We start from the raw sequence: 27,668 nt of genomic DNA, 5'->3' as shown, positions 1-27,668 counted from the left end.
AAAGAAACTAAGGTTGTGTCCCCGTTAGATAGGGTGTATGCTCATGGGTATTGATCTTGATATACTTCTAATGGATCATTCTATGAATGCACTTAATCACTATGTGAATCTCTACTATTTCCCAATAAATAAAGATTATGTCTTTCTATGATTTTTCCAAATATAAGAAAGTAACTATGAAGAACGATTAATCATGCCAAGTAAATTCATCTTATTCCTGAGTGAATTTATTAAACAAAGGTTAAAGCTTTGAGTTCTTGTTAATTATTCTTACCAACCCTAATTATTTTTCCAAATAAATTTAGGGTTTATGGCTTTAACTAATGTTTGCAACCATTAATTATGAATGAAGAATGAAGAATAACTAAACCCTAAAAATCCATTATGTGTATATCATTCACAATACCCAATTTACAAAACACCCATCATTAGGTTCACAACCCTAGTAAGGGAATTTAGCTACTCATAACAAAGAGCAAGAAATACGAAATTGGAGAATTCATAATAGCTTACTTTGAAATGAAAAAGGATTGAGAATACTTGAATTGATGTTTTAATCTTCACAAGCTAGAGAGTATGTAATGTTCTATCTCAAGAAACATAAAAATACTCAATCCTAGTTAGAAACCCTAAAAAGACTATTTATAAGGTTTGGGAAATACACAAGTTACAGATTTTACACTTTAGTCCCATCATGATAAAATACGGTCCGTAAATCACTTTACGGACCGTAAAAAATGGTTTACGCCCAAGTTGGCTGCTCAGCTGTGCAACTTCCCCTTTTTAAATACGGACCGTAAACTGGTTTACGGTCCGTAAACTGCATGGTCGTATTTCAACATCCTCTGCTTCCACTTTCTGCCAGATGCTCAGCTGGTTAAATACGTGATGGAATACGGACCGTAAACTGAAATACGGTCCGTAAACCTAGCTCGTAAACCACCATCTTCTCAGTTTGACTTTCTGGTTCTGTTATCCTTAAACACGGCCATGGAATACGGCCCGTATTGTGGAATACGGTCCGTAAACTTCAATTTACGACCATGATCTGCACTTCAACTGTGATCTTGCCAAATCTGTTCCTTTTCCTGAAAACACTAAAAACCACGTAAAATCACATAGGCTTGCTTAAAAACAAGTAAAACTTAGAGTTAAAAAGCATCAATTGTGGCGTAAAATCACGCCACTTCAAGCCTTACTAAGAAAGATGCCCAGACGCAGGATCTGAGGACAGCGGTCCGCGCTCACAGGCTTACACTTGAAGAGGTTTGGGACGGGTCGATGACATTATGACTAAAATTGTTGCTGCCTTGTCTGTCGAAGAGATTGCAGTCGGTGCATTGCCTGCTCAACCTGCAGCCGATAATGCAGATCAAGCATCTGGTGGTGAGGGGTGGTCTTCAAATGATTGGGATAAGGAAGAGGCACCAGAAGAAGCTGGAGAGCAGACCCCAGGAGATCTTGCATAAGCTAGCCCGAAGGGACCCAAGGATGTTCCTATAGTTGAAGGCCCTTCTACTCCTAATAGTACTTCTTCCGATCCCGCACCCTCTGCTCCCAAGGATTCTGTCAAGGCAGGCCCTTAGTCTGACGCCAATAAGCTCTAATCCGGTTGCTTCCCCCCTGCTAGGCCATGTTTGTTATGTTTTCTTTTGAATTTTCTTTGTAAATACTTACCGATGTTTGGATGATGAACGTATTTATTCCATTCCTTTTTTGCCTTATGTCATCTATCCTTGCTTGTGTTCCAATCTTTAAATTATCTCTGTCGGATCGGGCATTGTTGCATTTAAATTTGCTTGAATTCATTTTTATTGGTATTAATTGTGGTCCGGATGTCACGTTTATCCATCCCTTTGAAGGGGAGCATCTCCATTGTAAGGATCCATCCGTCATGAGATCCTTCTATTGGAAACATGATCTATTGTTATTTCGAACGCATGTGTTTAGGAGTTTTAATTGCTTTATTTTATGGGTTGGTATTTGCGTGCAATTTCTTTTCCTAATCCGGGAATGCTACCTCCGGGTGTTATGATTGGGTGTTATTCGTCTGATTCATAATAAAAGGAAGGGCCTCTATTATTTTTGACACCGATGAGGCAAATGCCTCGACCTCATCTTTTTGGCACAAGGTTTATGATTCCTTCACACTCGGAGACCGCAGGCCGTGTCGTGTGTTCGTGGGGAATGTATTTGAATCCAGGGAGATTCGTTTGTACTAACAAATTCAAAGCGTGACCGCATTGGTTTAAATTTCTTTCATTCATAAAAATGAGGTGCGTGGCCAGTTTGCATTTACATTGTTGATCAAAGGAAAGAGTTAAAGGCTTCACGCCATACGGACCAAACTCTTGTCATGACAAAAGGAAAATCTCAATTGTGTTAGGGGCCAGGGCGTTCTATCGCTGACCATAGTCCACGACTTCGACTAAGGTGGAAGGAGCTTCTGGGTTGTGATCTCTGAAGCTCGTCCATGTCTTCAAGAGTAATACGCTTTCGGTTGTTGTCTCATTAAAAACCTTGTCGGTAAAAAACCCTACTGGGAAAAACTCGATCAAGGAAAATAGTGCAACACGTATTTTCTGATTCCTATGTATTTTGACCGGGGTCGATCTCTATTTAGATCAGTCCCAGTCCTGTAAAAATAAGATTAAAAGGAAAAGAAATAAGGAGGGTGTAGATTAAGGGTTCATACCTGGGGTCATTTGGGCAGTACGTCCGTGATGAAATCATTTTCGAATCAAAAAAGGGCCAAAATTACCCCAGAACTTTGAGAAATAGTTTATACATACCCTTCGTGATACTATTGGGCCAATTATGCCCTAACAGTTATACGATGGTCCAAATTTATCCCTAATCTAAACGGACGGCCACGTGTCCTAATCCTAGACGCCCAACCCATTTCCCCTTATAATTTCATTGGGATCAAATTATTATCCGATCATACCCGTTAAATTAATTCACCCAACCCAATTTTGCTTAATTCAAACCCCAATAGTACATTTCAACCCTACATTTTCTCTCTCTCTCTCTCTCTCTACACTAATTGCGTCAAATTAATCTCTCCACATTTCAACCGGTCATTTGTTTCCAATACCTGAATGAAGTGCTTGTGCATTGACATTAGCAGTAATAAATTAGCACTGGGCTAAGACAGGTACATTAATATAGTGAAGATGGTCCTTGTAAAAGAAAGTCCCACTTCTATTGCTTAGTCCACCATTTTCAAAGGCCATTGATAGGTGCGACAGAAGTTTAGCAGGAATAGTGCCTGCATAAAATGTGACCATGTGATACTCCATGAATAATAACAGTAAAAGTGAAATAGTGTTTTTTCTTATTTACTTTTTCGGTGGAGAGTGTTAGGCAGTTTGGAGGATGCAAAATTTTAATCTATTGAAGCTTTAAGATAGATGTTAGGTATGCAAAGTATCATGTCAGCAATCGACCACAACTGCCTGGAACTGAAACATATTTGTTGCATTCATGAAGCTTATTGTATCACATAAACTATTCTTGGCAAAAATGTGGGATTTGAAATTAATGGAATTAAGTAAAAGCAAGGAGATAGAACAAGTATTGGCTAAGGACAATACTTTGGTGTAGAGAGAGAGAGAGAGTAGGGTTGAGATGTATTATTTGGGTTTCAAATAAGAAAAACCGGGTTAGGTGAATTAATTTGACTTGTCGGATCCGGAGAATAATTTGATCCAGATGAAATTATAAGGGGAAATGGGTCGGGCGTCTAGGATTATGACACCTGGCAGTCTATTTAGATTAGGGGTAAATTTGGACCATAGTATAACGGTAAGGGCATAATTGGCCCAATAGTATAATGAAGGGTATGGATAAACTATTTCTTAAAGTCTAGGGGTAATTTTGGCCTTTTTTCATTTTAAAATTTGGATAATCTTTGCGTGCTCATGGTCGAGCGAGATTGATATGCCAAGTTGTATTCACTTATTTCCACTGGCCACTTAGATAGTTGACTTGTGAGATTTTCACTTTATAAGGTGGCCTGCAGCAGGGCTGTGGTAATTTCTGTAACTGGATGACATTGAAAGTATGGGCACAACTTTCGAAGGGCCGTAACCAGTGCCAAGATCAACTTCTCGGAGGCCGAATACCAAGATTCCGCCCCCGTCAAAGTTTTGTTGGCGTAATAGATAGGGAGCTGGCTTTCCCCATCTCTTTGTACCACCGCCATACTAATCGAGACTGATGAAACCGCCAAATACACGAACAAGCGCTCCCCTTTTTTCGGCTTAGCCATTATGTGGGAGCTGGATAGATATTCTGTGAGATCTTTCAAGCTTTGGATGCACTTCAAAGTCCACTCAAATCCATAGCCCTTCTTCATTATATTGAAAAACTTATAGCACTGATCCGAGGATCGGGAGATGAATCTCCCCAGCACTGCGACCTTCCCGATCAATCCCTGTACAGCTTTGACGTTTCCCAATTCCTCCAGCATTTCCTGAATGGCCTTGACCTTATCTGGGTTCATGTTGATACCCGAGCCGAAAACCAAATAGCCTAAGAATTTCCCCGACCTACCCCGAAGGCTCACTTCTCTGGGTTTAGCTTCATGACGTACTTACGAAGTATGTCGAAGGTCTCCTATAAGGCTGACAGATGAGTGCCCGCCATTTCGGACCTGACCAGCATGTCATCGATGTAAACTTCCATAGTCTTGCAGATATGTTCTTCAAATATTTTTTTCACCAGCCTTTGATACGTTGCTGTTACACCTCGAAAAATTTCCCGTTGGTACGCAAGTAATGAACTAATGATGTGTGCGAGGAGTGAGAGTGTATAATGTTTCATGGGAAATGTATGAAAAGGGATGTGGATGATTAGAATGAAAAGTCGAGAAATGAGAAAAATTAAAAGTTGGCAAAACTGCCCAGTGGTCGTATATTGCAAAATACGGACCGTAAAGTGCAATACGGTCCGTAAACTGGCAGTCGTAAACTGCCATGCAAAAGCTTCAGCTTTCTGCCAGTGGTCGTAAAGTACAAATACGGACCGTAAACTGGTATACGGTCTGTAAACTGGCATGCCAAACTTCAACTTTCTGCCAGCCGAGGAAATGGGTAAATACGACCTGGTGGACGGACCGTAAAGTGATTTACGGCCCGTAAACCATGGTCGTAAACCACCATGAAGGCAGCCCAGCTTCTGGTTCTTGAAATGGCTAAATACGCCCATGGAGGACGAGCCGTATAGTGGAATACTGTCCGTAAACCTCCATGGACGACCACTGTTCACCCGGCACAGATTTTCCAATTCATTAAATATGAGGATCAAGACTTATTTTATTTCATTACAACATTACACCACTTCTCTCTAGAACTTCTCTCTACATTTATTATATGAGTTTTCAAGGATTATAAGCCATCAATAACATTAAGACAAGTGAATCAAGGATAGAGGAATCATCAAGGATCATCCAAGTCAAGAAATCCAAATGGAGAAAAACTAGGGTTTTGCTCAAAGAAGAGTATTATCCACCAAAGCTTGTTCCTACAACTTCTAAGGTAAGATTCATGATTTTTACAAGATGTTTAAGGTATTGGAGAATTAAAATACATGGATTGTAGAAAATGTGGTCAACTAGGTCATGAATGATGAATAGTGACATTTTGAGAAATAGTTTGAATTGAGTTATGAATGTTGTTGTGTTGTGATATGAATGTGTTATAAATGGTATTAAGATCATGAACTAAACACTTTAGACGAATGGACGAAGATGGGTGTCATAATCATGAATGTGGGTGAATTAGAGGCAAGTTGAGGAATCTAGATAATGTGGATAATGTGAATGACTAATGGCCATTGTTATGATATTAATGAAGGTATAAACGCTAGCATTGGAAGAGAACGTGCAAGTGTAGAATAGTTCGACGGAAAGGTATGTAAGGCTAACCCTTCTTTCATAAGGCATGGTTCTTGGCCAAATTCCTAATTCCTCCATATGAGTATGTTGTCTTCACATGGTTGACATTCCGAGCTCATAAGCTCACGACCCTTGATATGTACTATGATTATACTATGTTCCTCGTATGACGAGTAAGTCCATAATGTAGATGTAACGATAACGATGAGAATAGTAATGATAATGATATAAAAAATGATGAAAAAGGTGCCTACGAGCTATTATACTTATATGTGCCTATGAAGGGCTATAATGAACCCCGAGCTTATAACGCCGGGTAGAATATATGTATATGAATATGTATGAAGTATGTATACGATTACGAAACGCGCGCGCACGTCTGCAGATGGTACGGATAACCCTGAAGACTTGGTAGGGCCAGGTAGAAATAACATTGAGCCTTGGTTGGCCAAGTACGTATGAAACACCGAACCTTATGGTCGGGTACGCTATGTATGTATATAAGTGTATGGCTATGTATATAATATGAATATGAATGTGATAAGACTATGTATAAGAATACGAATAAGGACATGTATACGAATATGAGCACAAGTATGGTACGAGTATTATTATGGGATACGAACGACGATGTATGCAAGTAAGCGACATGATGATGATGATATTACTGTCTCCCCTCCTATGCTATCTTCATATGATATCTATTATGCTTCTATATTAATGTTGATCATGCTTTACATACTCAGTACATTCTTCGTACTGACGTCCTTTTGTTTGTGGACGCTGTGTCATGCCCGCAGGTGTACAGGGAGACAGACGTGATCCATAACTGCTTATTCAGAGATTGCATAGCAGAGCTCCATTTCTTTCGGAGCCGTAGCTTTTGGGTACTTATTCTTTTGTGTATATAATTATGGGCATAGCGGGGTCCTGTCCCGCTCATACGATATGTCATACTCTTAGAGGCTCGTAGTCATGTGTATGTGGGTAGAGATGTTCGGCCATGCCGGCCCATGTTGTGTATATCTTTTGTTAGCCACGTCGGCCTTGTACTTATGGTGTGGCCTAGATGCCTATGATATGTTAAATGATGATGGTCGTCTAATGGGATCAATATGATTAACGATAATAAAAGCACGAATTGACTTATGGTTCACCTAGATGTTATGTTATGTACGATAAGGGGGTGCTCGGGTGGGGTAGCACCGGGTGCTCGTCGCGGCCCCCTAGCCGGGTCGTGACAGTTGCCCCTGCATTCTTGAGACCAAAAGGCATGACGTTACAACCGAAATTAATGTGATTGGTCATGAAAGATGTTTTCTCCTGATCCTCTGGATGCAAGTTGATCTAGTTGTAATCAGAATATGCGTCCAAAAATAGAGCAATTCGTGTCCTGTCGTTGCATCGATTGTCTGATCGATGTGTAGTAGCGAGAAAGAATCTTTTGGGAAAGCCCCATTCAAATCCTTGAAGTCCATACATATCTTGAATTTGTTGAGCTTCTTGGGGACCACTACCACATTTGCTAGCCAATCTGGGTATCCACCCTTCGGACTGACCCTATGTTAAGTAATCATGTTATTTCTTCTCGGAGGAACTTGCCCCTTACAGATGATATTGGTGACTTCCTCTGTCTTAAAGGAGGGTGACGCGGATCGGAACTCAACCGATGTGTGGCCACTTCCGGGGGAATCTCTATTATATGCAGTTGTGACCAAGCAAAGCAATTGGCATTACTTTTTAAATAAGTTAAAATATTATTCATGCGCTCGGGCAGAAGCTTAGATCCCAGGTGTACCTGCTTTTCGGGATTGTCGTCGAAAAATGTCGTGCGTTCTAACTCCTCCACTGTTGAGTCTACGAGGTTTTTGCCAACCGGGATAACCAATCCTTTAGGGACGGGCTGATCTCGATACCCTCCCCCGCATATTGCTCTTTTCTTTCCTTCGCTTCGTCATTTGATCTCGATACCTATAGTTGCTATTTGGAGATTCTGTCCTTCTTAGCTGTCGTTACCGCCATTGTTTTCACTCCACGGATTGTGCCCTGGTCTCCCATGATTTCCTCCATCCCCTAGGGAGTAGGGAACTTGACCTTTTGATGAAAAGTGAAAGGGACCGCCCGCATTGAATGGATGAATGACCTTCCTAATATAGCATTATAAGACATGCCACTGCTTATGATGTCGAATGTCGTGTGTTGTTCTATCCCATAGGCATGAACCGATAGCTCAATCTCCCTCCTAGTCACTTCACTTGCCATATTAAACCCGACCAGCATTTTGGTCATAGGGATTGTTGACACCCAATTTTGGCCCTCCTTTCTCGTTTAATTAATTTCACTATGCTTCTCAGTCATGAAAATTCCCCAGAAATTGAGTTTGGAAATATTTTCACTAATTACTACACTATTTTAAGATATTATTTTTCTAAAACTAAGAAAGATTTCTATCGTTTCTTAAAAAATCACCAAAACATCATTATTTTTTTTATATATGTAATTAAAAAAAAATTAAATACCAAACATCATGTTTTACAATTAAATCACTCAAAAATAGTGTTGATATTCCTATATCAATATTGGCGTTGGCATTTTTCCTTTGATCCTATTTATTATTATGTTAATCGTCGTTTATTCTATTTTAAACTAAATACGTATATTAAATTACTTGTATTATAATTTTCATATGTACACGTTTTTGGGAATTAATTAGGACAAAGAAGCATGTTTTTATTAATTGATTGGAAAATAATTCATCTACCAAACATCGGGCCAATTCCCTTCTACTCCAAATTAAATCCCCTTAACCCAACACCTCTAGCCCAATTCCTACCGACCCGAACCGCCCCAGCCCAAGACCCCACTGACCTGACCCAAATCTGCCTAAACTAAACAACCCCTAAGTCTCTAAGTCAGTAACCAAACACCCCCCCCCCCCCCCCCCCCCCCCGCTTCTCTTCTTCAACTAACAGACCTAACCAAACCGTCCCTTCCACCTCGCCGCCACCCCCCTTTACCCATCGGACCGACGGCGAAAGCCGATTTCGGCGTCACTGACGCCACCTCCCATCAACCCCTGTCCCTTTCTCCCCTTTTCTTCAAGTGACAGAGCTTCGAATAGCTCGTCCAAGTCAATCATCCCCCAAATCGAAAAGCATGCAAGGATCTTTAGGTTTCTAGGCAGATCTTCCAACAATCCGTGGGGTAAGGGCTCGTTCCAATCCGTTGGAGCCCAAAACCATGGAAAAAACCATTAGATTCGGCTCTTCTCCTCTCAAATCGAACTGAAAAGGTGAGATTTTTCACCCCTTTTTTCTTGATATTATTCATCAAAAATCTTGTTTTTTCAGACTTCCCATAAAAAAAAAACGTCACCTTTCCCCCCTCTTTTTTTTTGAATTCCGAATTTTTTTAGCCTCTTGGGGAAGCTGATGAAATCCCCTAAGACTTTGGCTATAAATACCAGCCTCAATGGGCTGTTTTAGGCAGAGGAGAACGACAGAAAAAAAAAAAAAGAACTCTCTTTTGTTTTGTTTTCATAAGTTTTTCCCTCGTATAAAATTGCTATTGCTTTAGAAATTGGATTCTGAGAAAATTCCATTTTTTAACTCTAATTTTTTGGTTATCGAAATCTCCTTTCAAGTTCTCGACTGAGCAAGGACTGTTTGGAGCGGATTCGGAGACCCGACGACGACATTAGCCTCAGTTCGCTGTCACAGAGAAGGTAACCACACTCGTCCTCTCTTCGTCTTTCATTTTTATAAGAAGTAGAAATGTAGTTGTTCAAGTAGTTCTCATCGTTTGCTTGGTTTGGTTGGCTGGAATGCGTTCTCTCCTAGTTTGGTGTAAATTAGTGTAAGGCGACTAATTTCGTCGAATATGTGTTCAACCCCGTTCATTGCTCGACAAAAAAGATATTTTTCTTTCTCGTCTTACCATTGTTCTTCAATTATGTATATTTCCAGTTTTAGGTAGATTAGATTAGCTTTAGTCCTATTTAAGTAAGATGTTTAGTTTCCTCTTAAAATATTTCTTATTTTGCGATTCTGTTTAGCGTCATGTAATTCAGTTTAGTTTCAATCTCGTTAAGTTAGATAACTAAGCTTTCTTATAACTAAGCTTTCTTTCCCTAAACTCTCCGGAAGGTGCAAAACATGAATTCATACTCCTTTGGTTAAAATCATGATTTTCCCTTAGATAATATGATCTATAGAGTAGACTTGTAGCCATGTGTCTTTAATATTAATAAATGCATTGTTAATTTTGGGTATTCATGAGAATTAAGTTACTTTCAACTTTGTTTGATTTAGGTTCCACAGAATTGTTTATACTTTGTGTAGATTGGTTAGGTTTTCAATTCTAGTTAAACTAAAATGCTAGCCTTTCTTTTCAAGTTCTTTGTGTATTCCAAGTGTTGACTAGTTGTTTGATTCTGTGTTGGTTCCATATGGATCAAGTAGGAGCTTTCTTCTTCTTAAATGGTTATCCTCAAGCTAGATAAGCTAACCTGTTCTTTCCTAACTTCATGATATGTTTTCCTCTTTGGAATCAATATGAGAATGAGTAAAAGAATTGCTAATGCTGGTCCTTTTAAATGCTTCTGTTAATGTACCTCCTTAAGATGCTAAAGAACAAATTATTATTGATCCCCTAACTTCCCATCTTTGGCATGCTAAAGGATTTCATAAATGCTATGTAGTAATCTTCCCTGTTGTAATTAGTATCCTGTCACTGTTTATCCTGTTAAGGAGTGAGAACATGCTTTAACAAAAAGAACTAAAGAAATATACTTTATCTCCACTTAACTTGGACTTGCCTAACCACTAATGTGTGCTTAGCAGTGGCAAGTCAATAGTCTGCTATTTTTTTTTTAATTTTTTTTGGAAAAAATAATTAACTTATTTTGTCTTTCTAAACATTCTGTATGTTACTTGAGTTTGGTTGAAATTATTTGGAAGATTTGGTCTTACTTCAGAAGTAGATTTGTTCCAAGAATTGGCTTTTACTTGACTCTGTTAACTGTGTTTCCAAATTTTTTAAGAGGTTAACTGAAAACTAGCTGAAGAACTTCCAACATCAAATGTTACTTGTTTTCCTCTCTTTTTGGCTGTAAATTCACTGGATGTTGTTTGAGTTTCAAAATCCTTAGAGGTATCAGTTCCTATCTGAAAACATGAATTTCTCTTTTAGGGTAGACCCATTTTTGTTTAAGTTTGATTAAAGAGTTGTAAATTGATAGCTAAATTACTATGTGATTTTCTTTCTTGTTTAGAAGAAACCTTCAGACTTATTATGATGTAAGCTTGAGTATGTGGAAAATATTGTGTCTGCGATGCTAATTCTTAAACATTGACATTGGTTTAATCTTTCTAGAAAGTCCAAATCTTCTTAAAATAAGGCTGATGCTGTACTTAAACTGATGTATGATTAGGGGCTTAAAAAGGAATATGTCCTCCCAAGTACTTAGTATTAATTTCTGTCTATAATGGTTTGTCTTTTAAAAGATCCAATGTCCTTTTGTCCAGCTCATGAAATATGTTGACATCTTTGAGTGTTTGTTTGTATCCCTTTCTTGAGAGATGGATAAATTTGAGTGTGGGAGATTGTCTTGATTATCTGGTAGGACAGATCAACAGTATGCAGTAGTCTCTATTTGAACCTTTTCTAGCTAATATTCTCTTAAAAGTGGTCTAAGGTTCTAGTTAGTTAACTGAAGATCTGGATATATCCTTTCTATTCTCTTTAAAAGATAAGTTTAAACTACACTAACAAAAGAGTTTGAAAGAACTCCATGCATTTAACACAGTGATAATTGCTAGTCCAGTTACTTTATCCATTTATAGTAAGATGTGCAATCCATGAACCTTTGCAATCTTGGCCATTTTGTTGCCATACGCTGATATATATTGTTGCTACATTTAGCTTGATATTGCTTCATTATTGATACTGCATTTGGCCATATGTCACGACCCAACCCCGTAGGCCGTGACTAGTGCCCGAGATGGACACTCGTACATATTTACTAGCCGAAATCTACTCGCGTTTAGCATATTAAGGACTTTCATACGTGCAAGACAATATATCATTTAAATCGTTACTTATAATATCGCACACAAACCGGTCAGGTTATCGTAGTGTAGGGAAATGCCAAACGTAAACCATATTAATATAACTGGACAATAACGACCCATGACCCACATACATGTCTACAGGCCTCTAAGAGTAACAACAATAACATATGGCGGGACAGGGCCCCACCGTACCCTAATTAGACATATATATGTATATATATATATATATATACAATAGAGGAACTGTACCAAAAGTGGAGGCTCCGGAACGAGGGAGCACTTCAAAGTAGCAGGATGGATGTCCTAAGCTGGCGGGTCACCACAACGAGATTCTGTACCAGCGGGCATGAAACACAGCCCCTGAAGAGCGGGGGTCAGTACGGAATATGTACTGAGTACGTAAGGCATAAAATACAGTAAATAGAGCCATAATCGGACAAGAAATACAAAAAGGTAAGTACATTATCCAGAATATCAAAATGCTTACTCTTAAAACACAAATTATGCATGTCGACGGAATATGTCACATCCGGCCCATTATGGGGCTCGGTGGACAAAACATGGTCGCCACCCCGTCACTGGCGCCATAACACATCATACTCCAGTATAGGGAATTACTCTGTAACACATCATACTCCAGAACACATCATACTCCAGAATATATACACATATAACGTATCCCGGCCCTCTAATGAGGGACTCGGTGAACAATGCAGAGGAGTGCGCAAGATAACATATCCTGGCCTGGGCTCAGTAAAGGACATATTGAGGCATCCACGAGCAGAGTAGTGAGAAACTATATGCACAAAAATCAATTTTTAAGACTCAATAGATAAGTACACAAAACGACACTTGAAGGATCGTAACCACGTTTCAGGTCAATCCGAGTTTGCATAATAAAGTTATGACCATCATTTACTACAGAACCCTCTACGAACATTTTAAAGCAATCCGAGACCGTCTACGAAAGTTAGGGACATTAATACTAATAGAACTCTTTTAAAAACAAGAACTCTTTATGCTTTGCTCGTTATTCAATCATGCAATAAGCTCGACTATACTAAGTATACTCATATCAAGAAGTGAATAAGAATCGTAAACAAGCTCGGAATTAAAGAGTAGAGTTACCCCAAGGTGCGTGTCATACCTTACTTAGCTCTAGGACATGCCAAAAGAAAGAAAGGGTAAGCCTTACATACCTTGCCCGCTTCCTAAGCTAATCCGAACTTAAGTCTCGGCTTTCGCAAGATCTACAACAATATTAGTAGATACCAAACATTAGCTATAGATACTTAAGAGTCCAATCCTAAACTAACACTTCATTTACAGAAATTTCGGCAGCATTTCCCCTGTAATTACAACCAACCCCGAGAATTTAACTCGGCCAAATCATCAGCAACAATACCAACAATCATATTTCCAACTTCAACAATTGATTCAGAATGCATTCTAACGTTGGTAACCATTTCTACACAATTCGACGACATTTCATTTATGTTCAAATTAACCACAACAACACAATCCGAAATCTTCCAAACTCAATAAGAACAACAACGACAACAACACATTCCTTTCTTCCAAATTCATGAACTACACCAACAATCTACACATTAGCAACTTCATTCTCATAATTATAAGAAACCATATTAAAATCACATTAACTCCTACAACAACCCACAAACAATTACAATGCCAACTTGAACCATTAAACCTTCATTTGCATCATAGAATCCACAACAACAACAACTAAAATACTAAGTAAAATTAATTCATCCCTTCTACGCAACACCAACACCTACACAGCTACAACACAACACACATTATTTCATGAATTTCATTCATTTCTACACACTACAACATGTACAAATCACCCATAACACATGTAAAAGAAGATTAAACCTTACCTTCCCACTCAACTTCTTAGCTTGGCTAGGGTTGTAGGTTGCGAAAATATGAGTGGTTTGTTTGCTCCAACAACTACTCCAATAAGGATCTTCCAATTGGTTGAATTGCTAGGAGAAAATTATTTTTTGATCAATTTTTTTCTAGGTTCTTGTTCGGCTAGCTATGGCCGAATATGGCTCTCCCCGCCCGCCCCCCCCCCCCCCCCCCCCCCTTTTTTTTTTCTTCTCCAAGCTTCTAAATTTAAGGGATGAATATGTCTTGCTTGTTGTCACTTATTTATATATATATATATATATATATATATATATAGTTCCCACAAATACAAGGCATACACATGCCCTACTCATGGCTTGAAGCAATTGGCCAAGCCATGAGTGGGGTCCACACAAGCCACACGGCCATATGTGGTTTTCATGACCAATTTGTTCCTTTTATTTTCCCTTTTTATCCCTAACCTTTCCTCAATATTACCATGAACCATTTTGTGAATTTCCCTTTTTACCCCCTAGCCTTCCTTAATATTTCCATACCAATAATATCCCTAAATAACTTGTGTGTTAAACAAGATAAAAAATATAGCCTTACCTTTAACTTATCGCGATTTTTCTCGAAATGTCCGATTGTACAAAATATGGGATATAACACCATAGATAGTTGCCTATTTGCAAGGCCACTGCAATTGAATGTTTCTGCTGCATTTTGGCCATTTGCTGCCGCATTTTTGACCATTTCGCTGATGTATTTTGTGCCATGAATTGCTGCGTCCTCGGTTGCCTACCGCTGCTGAATTTTCGGGCTAGCATAATTTTCTGGTTCAACTTGAAATAAAATATGTTAGCGTCTTGGAAGCTCCATTTGTTTAAAAATATGACTACAAGATTCTAGGTCGGGATGAACAGTGGTTACTCTAAATCATTGGCTGCATATCCAGTTGAATTATCATTTTTATTTCTTAGTTTGGTTCGTATAAATGTCCTCTACAATTAGTTGGATGTTATGCCTAAGTTATGAAGTACTTCTACCTCATTATAGATGCTGCGTTTTTTTCTCTTTCTTTTCTCATATTTTGCCGCTTATTTGTCTCGTCCTCGTCCATGTCTCGAGTCTCCGTCCTTCTTCCTTATTCAAAATTCTAAGCCTCCATATTATTTGATACATGCTATTTATATTATTTGACTAACACTCTTGTGAATTTGTATTTTTTGTAGTTTTTGTTTTGAACTCGTAACTTGACTTAAGTATATTAGTAAGTTTAGTCATTATCGCTATTTTTTTTAGATATTAAACTTAGTGTATTTATTCGGATTAGGCGTATTAGAGTAGTCACATAAATGATGTCAACTTTTTTCAGGAAGTAAGAAAATTGGATTTTTTCTAAAAGGTGAAACTGTAGACTTCTTTCGAAATGAAGAATTTGCTAACAATGCTTTTTTTTTCAAGTGTTTCAAGCAAGAGCTACGCATATTCTATGCAATGGCCCACACATGGATTTTTAGAAATAAGAAAAACGCCAGTTTTGGAGGATTAAAAAATAAGAATTTTAGTGGCCCAAAACATCTTGCTATTTTCAGAATTTGTTCTTTTGCACTAACGTCAAGCAAGCTTTATCTTCCAAGTTGAAAACAAGAAAAAAAATCATATTAGGCTTATGTATAGTGGCCAAGATATTTTACAAGAACTACAAGGTACGTACTTATTTTAATACACATATACTATCTTATTTTTCAATCAATCTTTTCATTATGCGTGTACTTATCTATATCACGGTACTTATACATATTATTATATTTTTCATGGCTATTTCTAAAAGTATTCCTTTTTATATACTATTTTTTTTATATATGATAAACATACTCCATGTATATATTGTTTTCTCATAAAAAAAAAATATGTATTTTCATACTCTATATTATATATACTGTCCTTATATAAATTGGCCATATTTATACCTAATCTTCGAAAAATACACATGTACTCTTTTTGTAAACAATATACATCCCTAGTACATATAATTTTACAACTCATATTAATTACTTTCCTTTACAATGAGTATGCCTACATACTATTTTTAACACGTAGTATACATACACTATCTTATTTCCATTAATTCCCTTGGTCGTTTTTACATTATATGCATTTATATAGTACTATCACGCCATCAATAACTATTTTTAGTCGCCGGTGATATACATATCACATAGATACATTATTGTTTTATAAAAAATATACATATGCTTATTCTACATTAAACATACTATCCTAAACGTCATATATATTTTCCTCACTCACACATTAGCATTAACTACTTCCTTTAAATATGCGCATTTACTCACATAGTTACAATTACCTTAAAACCCCCTTTTTATACAAATGGTTTTTTGAGAAAGTAGTTTCTTTCCCGCAATTCTTTAAATAGGTAATAATAATTAAATAATCCCCCTCTAGTGTTAATTAAACTAAGTTTAAAGACTGTCTTCGGATAGGCCCTGAGGGATGCTTAACACCTTCCCCTCGGGGTAAATAAAACCCTCACCTAGAATTTCACAGGTTTCAAAGACTAAAATGGAGTTTACTTTTTTAAAATGGTTTCCTAAAATTTCCTAAAATTAGGTGGCGACTCTGAAAATTTGCAAAACCAGAGGAAACATAGTCATAAGTTATGAACTAGTTTTAATCCGTTAAAAATAGGGCATGACAAGGATGATTGCATCGTCTACCCCCATCTCCCTCAAGACGCATTGCTGGATAATATTTGCTGAACTTTCTGGATCAATCAAAACACGCTTAATGATTTTTTTTTAATTTGAATTGATATTACTAGAGCATCATTGTGAAAAAGGAATAAGTCTCGTGCGGTCACTGTCGGTAAAGGATATGCTCTCGCTCTTGGTGAGGTTCCAGTTGTGACTCTTAGTTGTAAATAAAAATTTGGATTTTCGGAGTGTTATGTAAGTTATCTTATTCACCGTCCCCCCCCCCCCCCAACCCCCCCAAAGATCATGTTGATTGTGTGAATAGGATGGGGTGTCCCATCCGACTTCTGCCCACGGTTCTTGCTTAAGTTGAGTTTGGCCCGGTCATTGATATACTTCTTGAGATGCTTTGTTCGCAGGAGCTGGGCCACCTAGACCCTCAGGTTTGCGCAATCCTTAGTGGCATGACCGTGGGTGCTATAGAAGTGGCACCATAATAGATGTTCCTTTTGTCCTGGTTGGTCTAGATCTCCTCTGGGAACCTAGCCTCCATTATTGTTCTCATTACTGCAAAAAGCTCCATAGTGTTTATGCTGAAATTATTACCTGAGATCCTTTGGAGTCCGGCCCATTTTGACGTCGATCCCGAAGCTTCGGTTAAGAAGGACCGACCATTCCCGCTGCTTTTCTTGTTCGAATTCTGCCTTGAAAGACAACGGGCTTCATACGGCTCAAACCATTCTCGGTGACTTGCGACGTTTACTTCAAAGCTCGGGCCCAATCTCTTTCCAAGGCGGCTGCCTACTTATATCGGAATCGTCGCCCTCTGATCATTCTCAATGCGCATTTTACTGTATATCTGAGGTTTATTTCGCTCCACGTTTTGGCCGGGAATTCCCTCAAACCTTCTTTTAATTTCCTAGATGCATATGAGCTTCTTGAGTTCAAACCATCCACGAAGGTGGCCGCGGCCCAGTCTTCCGGGATAGCTGGCAACAACATTCTCTCACTTTGAAACCTGTGAACACTCGGAGCAGCTCATCCTCTTGCTGTTTTATAGCAAACACGTCCTGCTTGTGCGTTTCGACCCTTCAAGCCCCCGCGTGGGCTTTGACGAAAGCATCTGCAAGAGCGACAAAAGAGTCAATAAATTTTTTAGCTAAATGAGTATACTGGGACAGCACTCCCTTTATGAGCGTCTGATTAAATTTTTCAGCATGACTGATTCGATCTCATGTTTCTTGAGGTTTTGTCCCGTGACGACTCCTTCAAACATCGTTATATACTCTTCAGGATCAGTGGTACCGTCGTATTTGGGTAGATCCGACATTTTGAATTTTCTGGGAATGGGCCCGCAGCTGTGCTTTCCGGCTACGGAAGTATACCATACTTTCTGGCTCTCGCGCCTTTCATCATGGATGGGGCTCCTGGGATTTGGTTCATTCGTTCATTCATTTCCCTTTTGACCCTGATTAACTCCTCGGTAAATACATCCAATCGTTCTTTCACTGGATCAGAATTTTTAGTTTGTGAGGTCGTAAGGATTTTATTTGCGCTCTGATTTGATGCCAGAGTCCCTGACCTAGAGTGTTTAGCCATGGTAGTCATGGCCCTTTCTATGAGTTGCATAATCTCATCCATTGCCTTGAGCGTGGCCATCAGTACTTCACTCATCAAGGAACCCATTTTTTGAGCAGGTTTTTGCCCGTCAGGTTGAGCTTGCGCTCGATTCATTCTTCCGTACACGCGTTTGTGCAGTTGCTCTGCTTCAGCATTTGGGACGCCTCTATTTCGCTCCTCGCTAGGTTGTCTGTGTGATGTCCCACCTCCACTGCTCCCATGCCCCCTAATGGGTTCCTCACCATGCTCCAACACCTGTACCTCCACCAGGTCCTTCATACCCCTCACCAGACTTTACTAGAATTCTTGGAAGGAGAATTTCTGGGCCAAACTATTTTCCGGTGAAAACGAATAATCAGTTAGAGATTTTTATTTCAAGGGTTTAAAGACAAGTGCGTCGTATTCAATCCCAGAAACTCTTCTTTTAGGGTTAATGTTAGTGATTGCAAGAGTCAGATTGAAAGAACCGAGCTTAAGAAATGATAAAATAAAGTGAGATAAATATGTATTCCAAGATAATCAGTGTGCCTAGATGTATATTTCTTGAGAGGAAAAATATGGGAAAGGTTACAAGAGATGTAATGAAGGTGCCTTAGCTTACATGATAAACTATCTATATAGAAACCAAAACAAGACTTTTCAACCCTAACGGATGACTGATGTGACCCAACGGTACCCCCACGTGCTTCTCTGCCACAGCACACTGATCGAGATTCATTGATATGACCCGAGTAGGTGGAAGTGGGTGCTAGCTGTGGAGACCCTTCCGGCCTCTCCGAGCTCCCGGTTGTAGAAACTGACCCATACACGGAGTTTACCCAATACAACATTAACCTATGTCAATGTAGGTTTTGCAGACGATCAGACTACAAGCTAGGTCATTTCCTCGCTCCATAAAATATTTTTGTGTGCTCGATCGTCTACAAGCTAGGCCATTTCCTCGCTCCATAAAATATTTTTGTGTGCTCTGATCTTGCTACCGGGAAGACCCATTATTTGTTCATTTTAGTTTGTCTTCTATTTTATGTATCTTGAGGATTAGCCGAAAAGTTCATGTTATGTGTAGTCCGCTCATCTCTTTCAGTATGAGCCTTCATGGAGAGGTTTATAACTTCGGGTATGAATTTCAATCATTTGTATACAGATGTCATTACATTGAATAAGTTTCTTTTGCAAATAGTTTTCAATTATCAAAATATGATGAAATACAATTCAATATTTTTCAAGAAATAAATTGGAGTACAAATTTAAATATGAAGTTACGAGTTTTATGTTAAATTGTATTTTAATTGCATAGTCCATTAAGAATACATAAGGGATAAAAAAAAAAGTCAAGAAGGTTTGCTCGGTCAAGTTAAGACACCATGTGTGGATCACGACTTTATAATTAGAAACTGAATCATGTTATGAGAGACTGTATGATGATCCTCGTTTAGTTGAGCTTCGGGATTGTGCTTTTATAAGAAAGGTTCGCTGATTTTACCATTGATAATGATTGGGTTGTTCCCGGTGATGGTCGACTTTATATTCCTGGGCGCTTGTTACTTGATGAGGTGCACAGTTTAAGGTACTCACCACATTCGGGCTCTAAAAAGATGTACCAAGACCTGTAGAAGTTGTATTGCTGGAAAGGGATGAAAAAAGAGGCAGCAATGTTTATATTGCTTTGGTGGTTGACTTTATATTCCAAATTTTATAACTCATTTTGGCAGTCGGTAAGCATGGTGGAGATTGGCACAATGTTTCATTCAAAAAATGATAGATATTCCGGTCAGATTCGACATGTTGAGAGCAGGTGTCATTGACTTTGGAGGTCATTAACATGATTTTGTGCCTACGGCAGAGTTACGTACTTACGTATAATAAAAATTACCGGTCCAGCATTTTATATGGCTCCATTTAAGTCTTTATTTGGCCAACTATGTCGTTATCCAGTCGGTTAATTTTGAACCTGGTAAGACTCAACATTTGAGTCAGGAGTTGGTGCAACAGGCCTTTGGAAAAGGATAAAGGTGATTTAGGAGTGGCTTCAGACAGCTCAGAGTAAGCAATAGTTTTATACAGACACACAGATGCATGATTTGGTACTTATGGTTGGAGATTATGTGTGGTCTAAAGTATCGCTTATCAGAAGTATGATAAGGTTTCGGAAGAAAGGGAAGTCAAATCCGAGTTAATTGGGGCATATGAGATATTAGAGCGGTTTGACGTAGTTGCTAACAGACTTGTCTTAGCCCCCTGAAAATTAGTTGCTTAGGTTTCAATTTGTATTTCGTTCTTTTCATTAATAATATATACCAATACGATCGTAATTACATTTGGAAAGATCGCGAGGCATAAATCCTTTGCCCAACATGACTATATGACCGTGATAGAATTGCCAAATTTGAATTTGAATCATGGTGTGTGTGTGTTTTACCAATCAACCCAAAAATAAGGCATATTCTGACAGCAACTAATTAGCAATTATATGTTGCTTTGTTCTCTATTCTTTATCAAAAGGTCTTCTACTTAAGAAGGGGGACCATTTGGATTTGACTTGAGGATTGCAAAAGGTCCATTATATTGTTTATTACTTGGTATATCTCAAAAGAAAATACATGTGACTTGTAAGAATGTTTAGAAAATTTCAACAAGGGAGGGGAAAAAAAGAGGGAAAAGATAATTATTTTTTCATGATTATGGCACATTATTATATTTATTAAAAATATAGTTTTTTTTTTCCTGAACGAGTGATAAAACATTTTAATCACCTCGATTCCAAGTGGCATGTACTATAGTAAGTCTTGACGTTTCAAGGAATTTTTCATCAGTATTCTGAATGATACATTTATTTCAATCTTCTTCTTTTTTTTTCATATCTTTTTTGACTGATTTTGTAGAAGCAGGTCAATCAATTAAACCAAGTGGTCCTAAATACTACTTGGAGTATTGAAATCCTATCAACACACCAGAATTGGCAGAAACTCATAAAGATAGTGCACAGGTCTCTGATCATTGGGAATTTTGGTACGTAAATTTCTCCATCATATTTAATTATATACTCCCTCGACATTTCTCTCATGCAGTCCTCTCCATACAACACCATAATCCTACTTGGGAAATCACCAACCTCACAATTCTGCCAATCACAATAAAAGGGGGAAAATGACTAAAAATACAAAATTTGAAAGAAATAAAGAAAAATGTTCCTTTTTTTGTTGTGTTGTCAAAAACCCAAAAACCCCATGTGAATATTAGCAACCTAACACCCATATAACCAAACTCAGAAAAACGAAAAAAAGCCTAACTCTACTTTTTCCCCCTAAGAATGTCATACCTAATAATAATAATAAGAGAAAATTTGCCAAAAAAAAATGTACAAGATGTGTATACACTAGCTAGATTTTGATGATGATGAATCCCCACAAAAATCTGGCTGTTTCTTCTTTTTCAAGTTGATGTATGAGCATATTCTTGATCTTCTCTTTCTCTTTCACCTTTTTGTTTGTTCCACCTCTTTCTTCATTTTTAGGATCAAAACTTCTTTTGGTACCAACACTTTTTTTTTTTCTCCTTTCTCCCAACTTTTCTTTTTGAGGGGGTTAATGGTATACCATCAAAATTTCAGCAAAATCATACCTATATTTCCATTTTACATTGAAAATATTGATAAATGTCCTCTGCAATTTTCTTGGCATCCATGGAAGCACCAAGCAAGCCACGTTTGGTGAACCCCACGGCATAAAGCCCACATTCTCCTTTCCACCCATTGGGAAAGGCCCTTTTTGGTAGACCATCTTTCTCTGAAAACATCTCTTTTTCCTGGCAACCAAATAAAACCTAAATTATATCCCTTTTTCATTCTACATTTTTTTTTTCCATTGAGTTCTTTGAACACATCTTTAAGAATCAAGAAACTAGCTAAAGGGTGGGAAAGTGAGTACCTTTAGCCACGAGGGTACATTGCTTTTGTAACCAGTTGCTAAGATTATTGCATCAAATTCTTTCTTTTGCCCATTCGTAAATTCCACCGTGTGATGCTTTAATAATCTCTTAATTCCAGGACATACCTACACATATACCAACTAAAATTACTCATTCTTGACAAGAAAACTTTAATAACTTAACATAATGAATGGTGTTAATTAAAGTCCAATTAGAACAGGAATTATGCCTTTTCTTGATTAATTGATAAGGGGTTAAGTGGTTTTCAACTTTGAAATGATGCTAGTAGAATCAGTGAACGTTGGGACAAATTAAACTGAAGAGATTTTGTCACACTGTGTATGGTATATTTGCAATGATTGAAGATGAGGAAAGGTCATGTTGATGGATGCCAACAAACATTAAAAAAGCTAAGGTAACACAAATTAAAAGAAAGATATCAAGAAAGGTGATTTGATACATAAGTCCATGATTTTTTTTTCTTTAGCAAATAGTAGTAATAAGGTACTACGTACCTCAATGTCACCACTTTTAATCTTAGCAAGTGTCCCAACGTCGAGCACTGGGGTTTTTCCTGACAAGTTTTTTAGCTCTAGTGGCCCAATTTCAGGCCGATCCAAGCCGAGTCGAGCTGTGTCACCAAGCAATAACCGAGAAGTAAGTAACAGAAATCGATCGACAAGTCGAATGGGCAACCACTTTAGTAAACACATGGATAGCCCAAAAGTTGATTTCCCCAGCATCTCTCGTGGTAGGACGTGCACCTAAAAAAAATTCAAACAGAAAAAGTCAAAACTAATTTGTTGTACTAAAGTTAATTTTTTTTAAAAAGGTTAATTAAAAGATGAATGAATTGATGGGAAGTTCAACTTGTTAGTGCTATTGCCAATCTGGAGGAAATGGCCAATATCTGGACTTTCACTTTTTAGGTTGCTAAGAAAAGCTTATTGTGCCAGTGATGAATTTACTGGAGTCAATTATTATTATTTTTAGTAATGAAAACAAAAATCCCCATGCTTCCACCAATATTGCGCATGCTTGGCAGTTCCAAGAAAGTGAAAATACACAACCAAGATTTTATCTTTTAATTAGCTGGATACTTTTTAATTAAATTACAAATCAATTTTGTGGGAACTTGAAGTCACTTCAAACTTTTTAACTTTCAGGACTGGCAACAGATCACTTTGGAGGGGAAATTAAACTCCAACAAAATACTACCACTAAACTAGGGTTTCTTATTGTTTCCACAAAAATAGGAAGTTTCTCAGGAAACAGAAGATTAAAACTTAAAACATGTAGAAGTAGTACCCCTAGACTTTTCCATGTGTCTGTCTAAAATGGAGAAAATTTCAAAAGTAAAAGATTCGGAAGAAAAACAAAGAAAATCCCAGTTTAGCTTTTTCTTCAAATGAAATTGACAAAAAGTTGAAAAACGGAAAACCATGTTTCCCCTTACTTTGCATCAACATTTTCCAAAGGGTTCATGAGACAAAAAAACATAAACAAACATTTGTAATCGATTTGCTTTAAAATGTTCCAAGAAAACCCAAAAATAAAAAAAGTAGACTTTGTTGTTTCTCTTTCTCTTTTTCATCTTTTCTCTTTTTTTATTGTTTCCCTTTTAGAGAGTGCTAATGAAAAGAAAAACAAAAAGGAAAGGAAGATTAATATTAAGAGTATGATGAGTGTGTTCTTACAGTATCTCTGACCACGAGTGAAGGGTTTGCATTATGATTACACAGATCCAAACACACCTCCATTCCTGAATTTCCACATCCAACTACCAACACTTTTTTCCCTCTAAAAACCTCACCACTTTTATACAAGCTTGTATGCATTATACTTCCACCAAATTCCTCCATCCCTTCAATTCCAGGTACCACTGCCTCCGCATTCTCCCCCGTTGCCACAATCAACCACCGTGTAACATACTCTGTTGTCACCGTTATTGTTGTCGTTGTTGTGGTGGTTGTTGTCTCCGTCCTCACCCTCCAGAGCCCGAGACTCCGGTCATAATTAGAACATACGACCGTTTGATTGAAAACAGGCCTAATATCAAACGTCATGGCATATGTCTCCAAGTACTTAATAAATTGTTGCTTCGTAGGGTAAGTTGGGAAATCATCAGGGAATGACATGAGTGGTAGTTCACAAAATTGCTTAGGCAAATGAAGGCGAAGACGATCATAAGTCTTGAGTTGCCATAAAGAAGCTATGCAATTAGATCTCTCTAATACCAAACTTGGAACACCTTTTTGGTTCAAACATGCTGCAACCGCTAGGCCTGATGGCCCGGCTCCAACGATCACTGGCCCGTTAAGAAATACACATCTTTTCGTCATCATCTTCTTGTTGTTGTTGAAATAAGGATCATGAGATCTTTTGCCTTCTATTTCTCTCAAGTATGTGAAGTCCATCAAACACTAGGGGACAATAGCAGTTAAATTAACTAAAGGAAAGAGGGGGTGATGGATTTTGAATGAGTAACTATATCTTGGTTTCTTGGTTTTTTCCTTTTATCTATTTCAAGAACTGTTGAATATAGGGTAAAGAGCAAAAATTAAGGAAACTCATTGGTCAATATTGTTCTGAAAAAGGGATTTGAGAGCTAAAAACAATTAGAGCTAGAGACTAAGTCACAAATATTATCCAGAAGAAATAGGAGAGTGATAAGCCCCTAAAGAAGTGGAGCTAATTAAGAGATCCTTCTTATCCACTTTTGTGAGATTGAATCTAACGTTAAATGAAACTTATAACTGGCCGGAGGTTGGGGCGATGGCTGCGGGACTAAAAATAAAATCAGCATTCATTCAAACAAATAGACACACCACACAAAGAAAGGGAATTAAAAAGGGTAGATAGATATAGATGTGGTGTTATATGTGTCTACACATTCCTTTTGTTCATAGAAAGAGAAGGAAGGAGAAGAAGGTATTAAATGAATGAATGAACTGAATTGAATTCAACAGAATTCATTCTATATATACCGGACACAATGAAAGTTTGAGCAGTATTAATGGAAGTGGGGCATCTAGATATATATATATAGTGTATGTGTGTGTATCGTTATATACTTGCTGTGTGTGTGTGGAGACGAATAACAACATTAATTATTTATCTCTATTAGTTTTTACTCTACTCAGTGTTCGTTATGGTATTGAGGTCCCAGTTAATCCAAACACGTCGCATAAGGTCTATTAAAGAGAGAAACACTCCTAATCAGGATTTATTTTTTATATACAGGGCTCGGGAAAAAAATCTCTAATTAAGGTTGGAGAAACTCTATCTATCTTGTGATTAATTTGAATCTGGCTAAGAAAGAGAAGAAAAATATTTAAAATAATTCAAAGCTTATGTCCAATATTAAACACGTCACTATATGTGTCATACTAGAGAGATATGGAGGCTTATTGGATGTTTGATTTGTTAGGTGTGGAATTGGTCAAACAAGTCAATTCTTTTGTTCACATAGTCGTGATGTAAGCGCTTACCTCATAATAGTCGTGATGTAAGCGCTTACCTCATCATAGGAAATTCATTCCTATAAATAGGCAGCTTATGGTTCATTTGTAAAATATCAAGATCATTTGCTAAACACATCCCAAAGAGAGAAAACAAAAATCTAAGAGAAATACTCTTAGTGAAAGACCTAAGTAAGAGAGGCCTAAGTAAGAGAAGGTCTTTGAGAGAATTTTCTGTGATAAAATTCTTGAGTAGAATTGGGATTGGGGTTGTGAGGTTGAGTGTTGTAAACACTTGTAATATTTCTTCTTTAATAAGATCTGTAGCAGCAACGTGAATGTAGCTCTCACATTGAGGGTGAACCACTATAAATCTGTGTGTGCTATTTATTCTTCGCTTACATCACAGCGTAAGTAGGTTCTGTCTAAGGAGGTTGGTATTTAAGTGGTCCAGCTGTGACCCTCCAATCTTTCCTGGGAACCTGCTTACAAAGGTCGGATTTGGGATTCAAATCCTAACATGATTAATATTTAAATCCTTAAGGGAGTTGATCTCTTTAGCAAAATCCGATAACAGTCTTGATTTTTGGATGAGTTAAAAATTCCTTGGGTTTTGTTTAATAGAAAAAATTTATCTTCATTAGGAGTTCACTAAATAGAATATGTAGTTTGGGTGAGATTCTCAATTGTTGAAAGTAGTTATGGTTGGCACTGGGTTGGACTGTGCCTTATTGGGCCGGGTGGAACAAGAGAACTACACTCCACTTACAAGTTAAAACCACTACTACTAAAATATCCCCTGCACCAAAAGGCGCTGCATATATCATACTTATATGTCTTACGGAAATATTGGTTTAAATGGAATACTACTCAAACCAATATTACTTTGTGGATGATATCATTATTTCTCCAACTTTCTTTATTTTCTTTGCATTATCTTTGTTTCTTTTGGTTGAAATGGAGAATTGGAAATTGAAATAATGGTTTGAGCAATATTTTAAATAAAATATTAATTTTCACGCACAAATTTTCAACTTTCACAAACCATTTTTTTTTAATAAAAGTTCGTGTTTAAATACAATTCAACTTTCAAATACTATTTTACAATTTTAACTTCAAATACTTTTTTTTCCGACTCCAATCAAATTAATTACCATTATCCAAATACCTACCTCATTACGCCTGATTCATTTAAGGTTTCTAGAACTAAAATTCGCCAACTTGCTACATAATATGAATATCACATGATAAAGTAGCATGAAGTTACATTTGATGAGATATTAGAGATTATGAGTATCGATTATGTACAACTCGTTGGTTATGGTTATGGTGGGTCATATTTGTCCTATGAGGGACAAGCCATTAGTCAAAGGCAGTAGTAGTACTACTCAACTTTGGAGGTGATTACTCCCTATTTCAATTTGTTTGTCTTACATTTCTTTTTAATCCGTTTTAAAATGAATACAGCTTTTTTTTTTGACAGCTCTTTAATTTCAATTTCTCACATAACATATTTAATACCACAAGATTAAAGGTATTTTGGTACATTCTACATATCTTTAGTTAACACCGCGAGATTCAAAAGTCTTTTTTACTTATTTTGTGTCAAGTCAAAATCACACAAATAAATAAAACAGAGGGAATAGTACTAACTTAGCAGTATTAGTGGTAAAAAAAATGAAAATAATTAAGGAGGTCACAATATTAATTACAAATGGGACGGCCAAGGTACGTACAAAGCCTGTTAAACGGTTGAACCGAAACCGGTTCAGGACCGGTTGGCTAACCGACCGGTTACGGGGTTCCGAACCGACAAACAGTACCGGTACCGGTTAGCCGGTCGGTTTGGCTCTAACCGGTAGTCTTTGTAAAAACCGGTAACCAGTTAGCCAAAAACTTTTTTTTTTTTTGCTTCATTATGTATTTTACACACTTTTTTTTTGCCTCCCTATCATGGTGGGGGTAAGGTCTGCGTACATTTAACCCTCCCCAGACCCCACACCGTGGGATTCAACTGGGTATGTTGTTGTTGTACACATATTTATATATTTTATGTTATGTTTGTATTATTAAAAATTAACACTATAGTTTA

The 27,668-nt window shown here is 37.6% G+C and overlaps 1 protein-coding gene across 1 annotated transcript; it reads right to left on the bottom strand.

Moving 5' to 3' along the window:
• Positions 1-21,300: 21,300 nt before the first annotated feature.
• Positions 21,301-25,138, bottom strand: LOC132635670 (indole-3-pyruvate monooxygenase YUCCA6-like). Its single transcript, XM_060352151.1, has 4 exons — positions 23,813-25,138; positions 22,631-22,879; positions 22,115-22,240; positions 21,301-21,992 (listed from the first exon to the last, which is right to left on the bottom strand). Exons 1-4 carry the CDS (start codon positions 24,530-24,532, stop codon positions 21,810-21,812), a joined length of 1,278 nt encoding a protein of 425 aa, XP_060208134.1. The 5' UTR covers positions 24,533-25,138; the 3' UTR covers positions 21,301-21,809.
• Between the last annotated feature and the right edge of the window lie 2,530 nt (positions 25,139-27,668).

Source organism: Lycium barbarum, chromosome 4 (genome assembly GCF_019175385.1).
Source record: "Lycium barbarum isolate Lr01 chromosome 4, ASM1917538v2, whole genome shotgun sequence".
NCBI classification, from domain to species: domain Eukaryota; kingdom Viridiplantae; phylum Streptophyta; class Magnoliopsida; order Solanales; family Solanaceae; genus Lycium; species Lycium barbarum.
Note: the sequence above shows the minus strand (reverse complement) of the source record. Positions and strands in the feature narration are given on the sequence as shown.

Coding starts and splice junctions, on each gene's coding strand:
- LOC132635670 (XM_060352151.1), bottom strand. CDS start 24,532: ATGGACTTCACATACTTGAGAGAAATAGAAGGCAAAAGATCTCATGAT. Junction 22,241..22,630: donor TTAAAAGTGGTGACATTGAG/GTACGTAGTACC, acceptor GTATATGTGTAG/GTATGTCCTGGAATTAAGAG. Junction 21,993..22,114: donor ATGTACCCTCGTGGCTAAAG/GTACTCACTTTC, acceptor TTTGGTTGCCAG/GAAAAAGAGATGTTTTCAGA.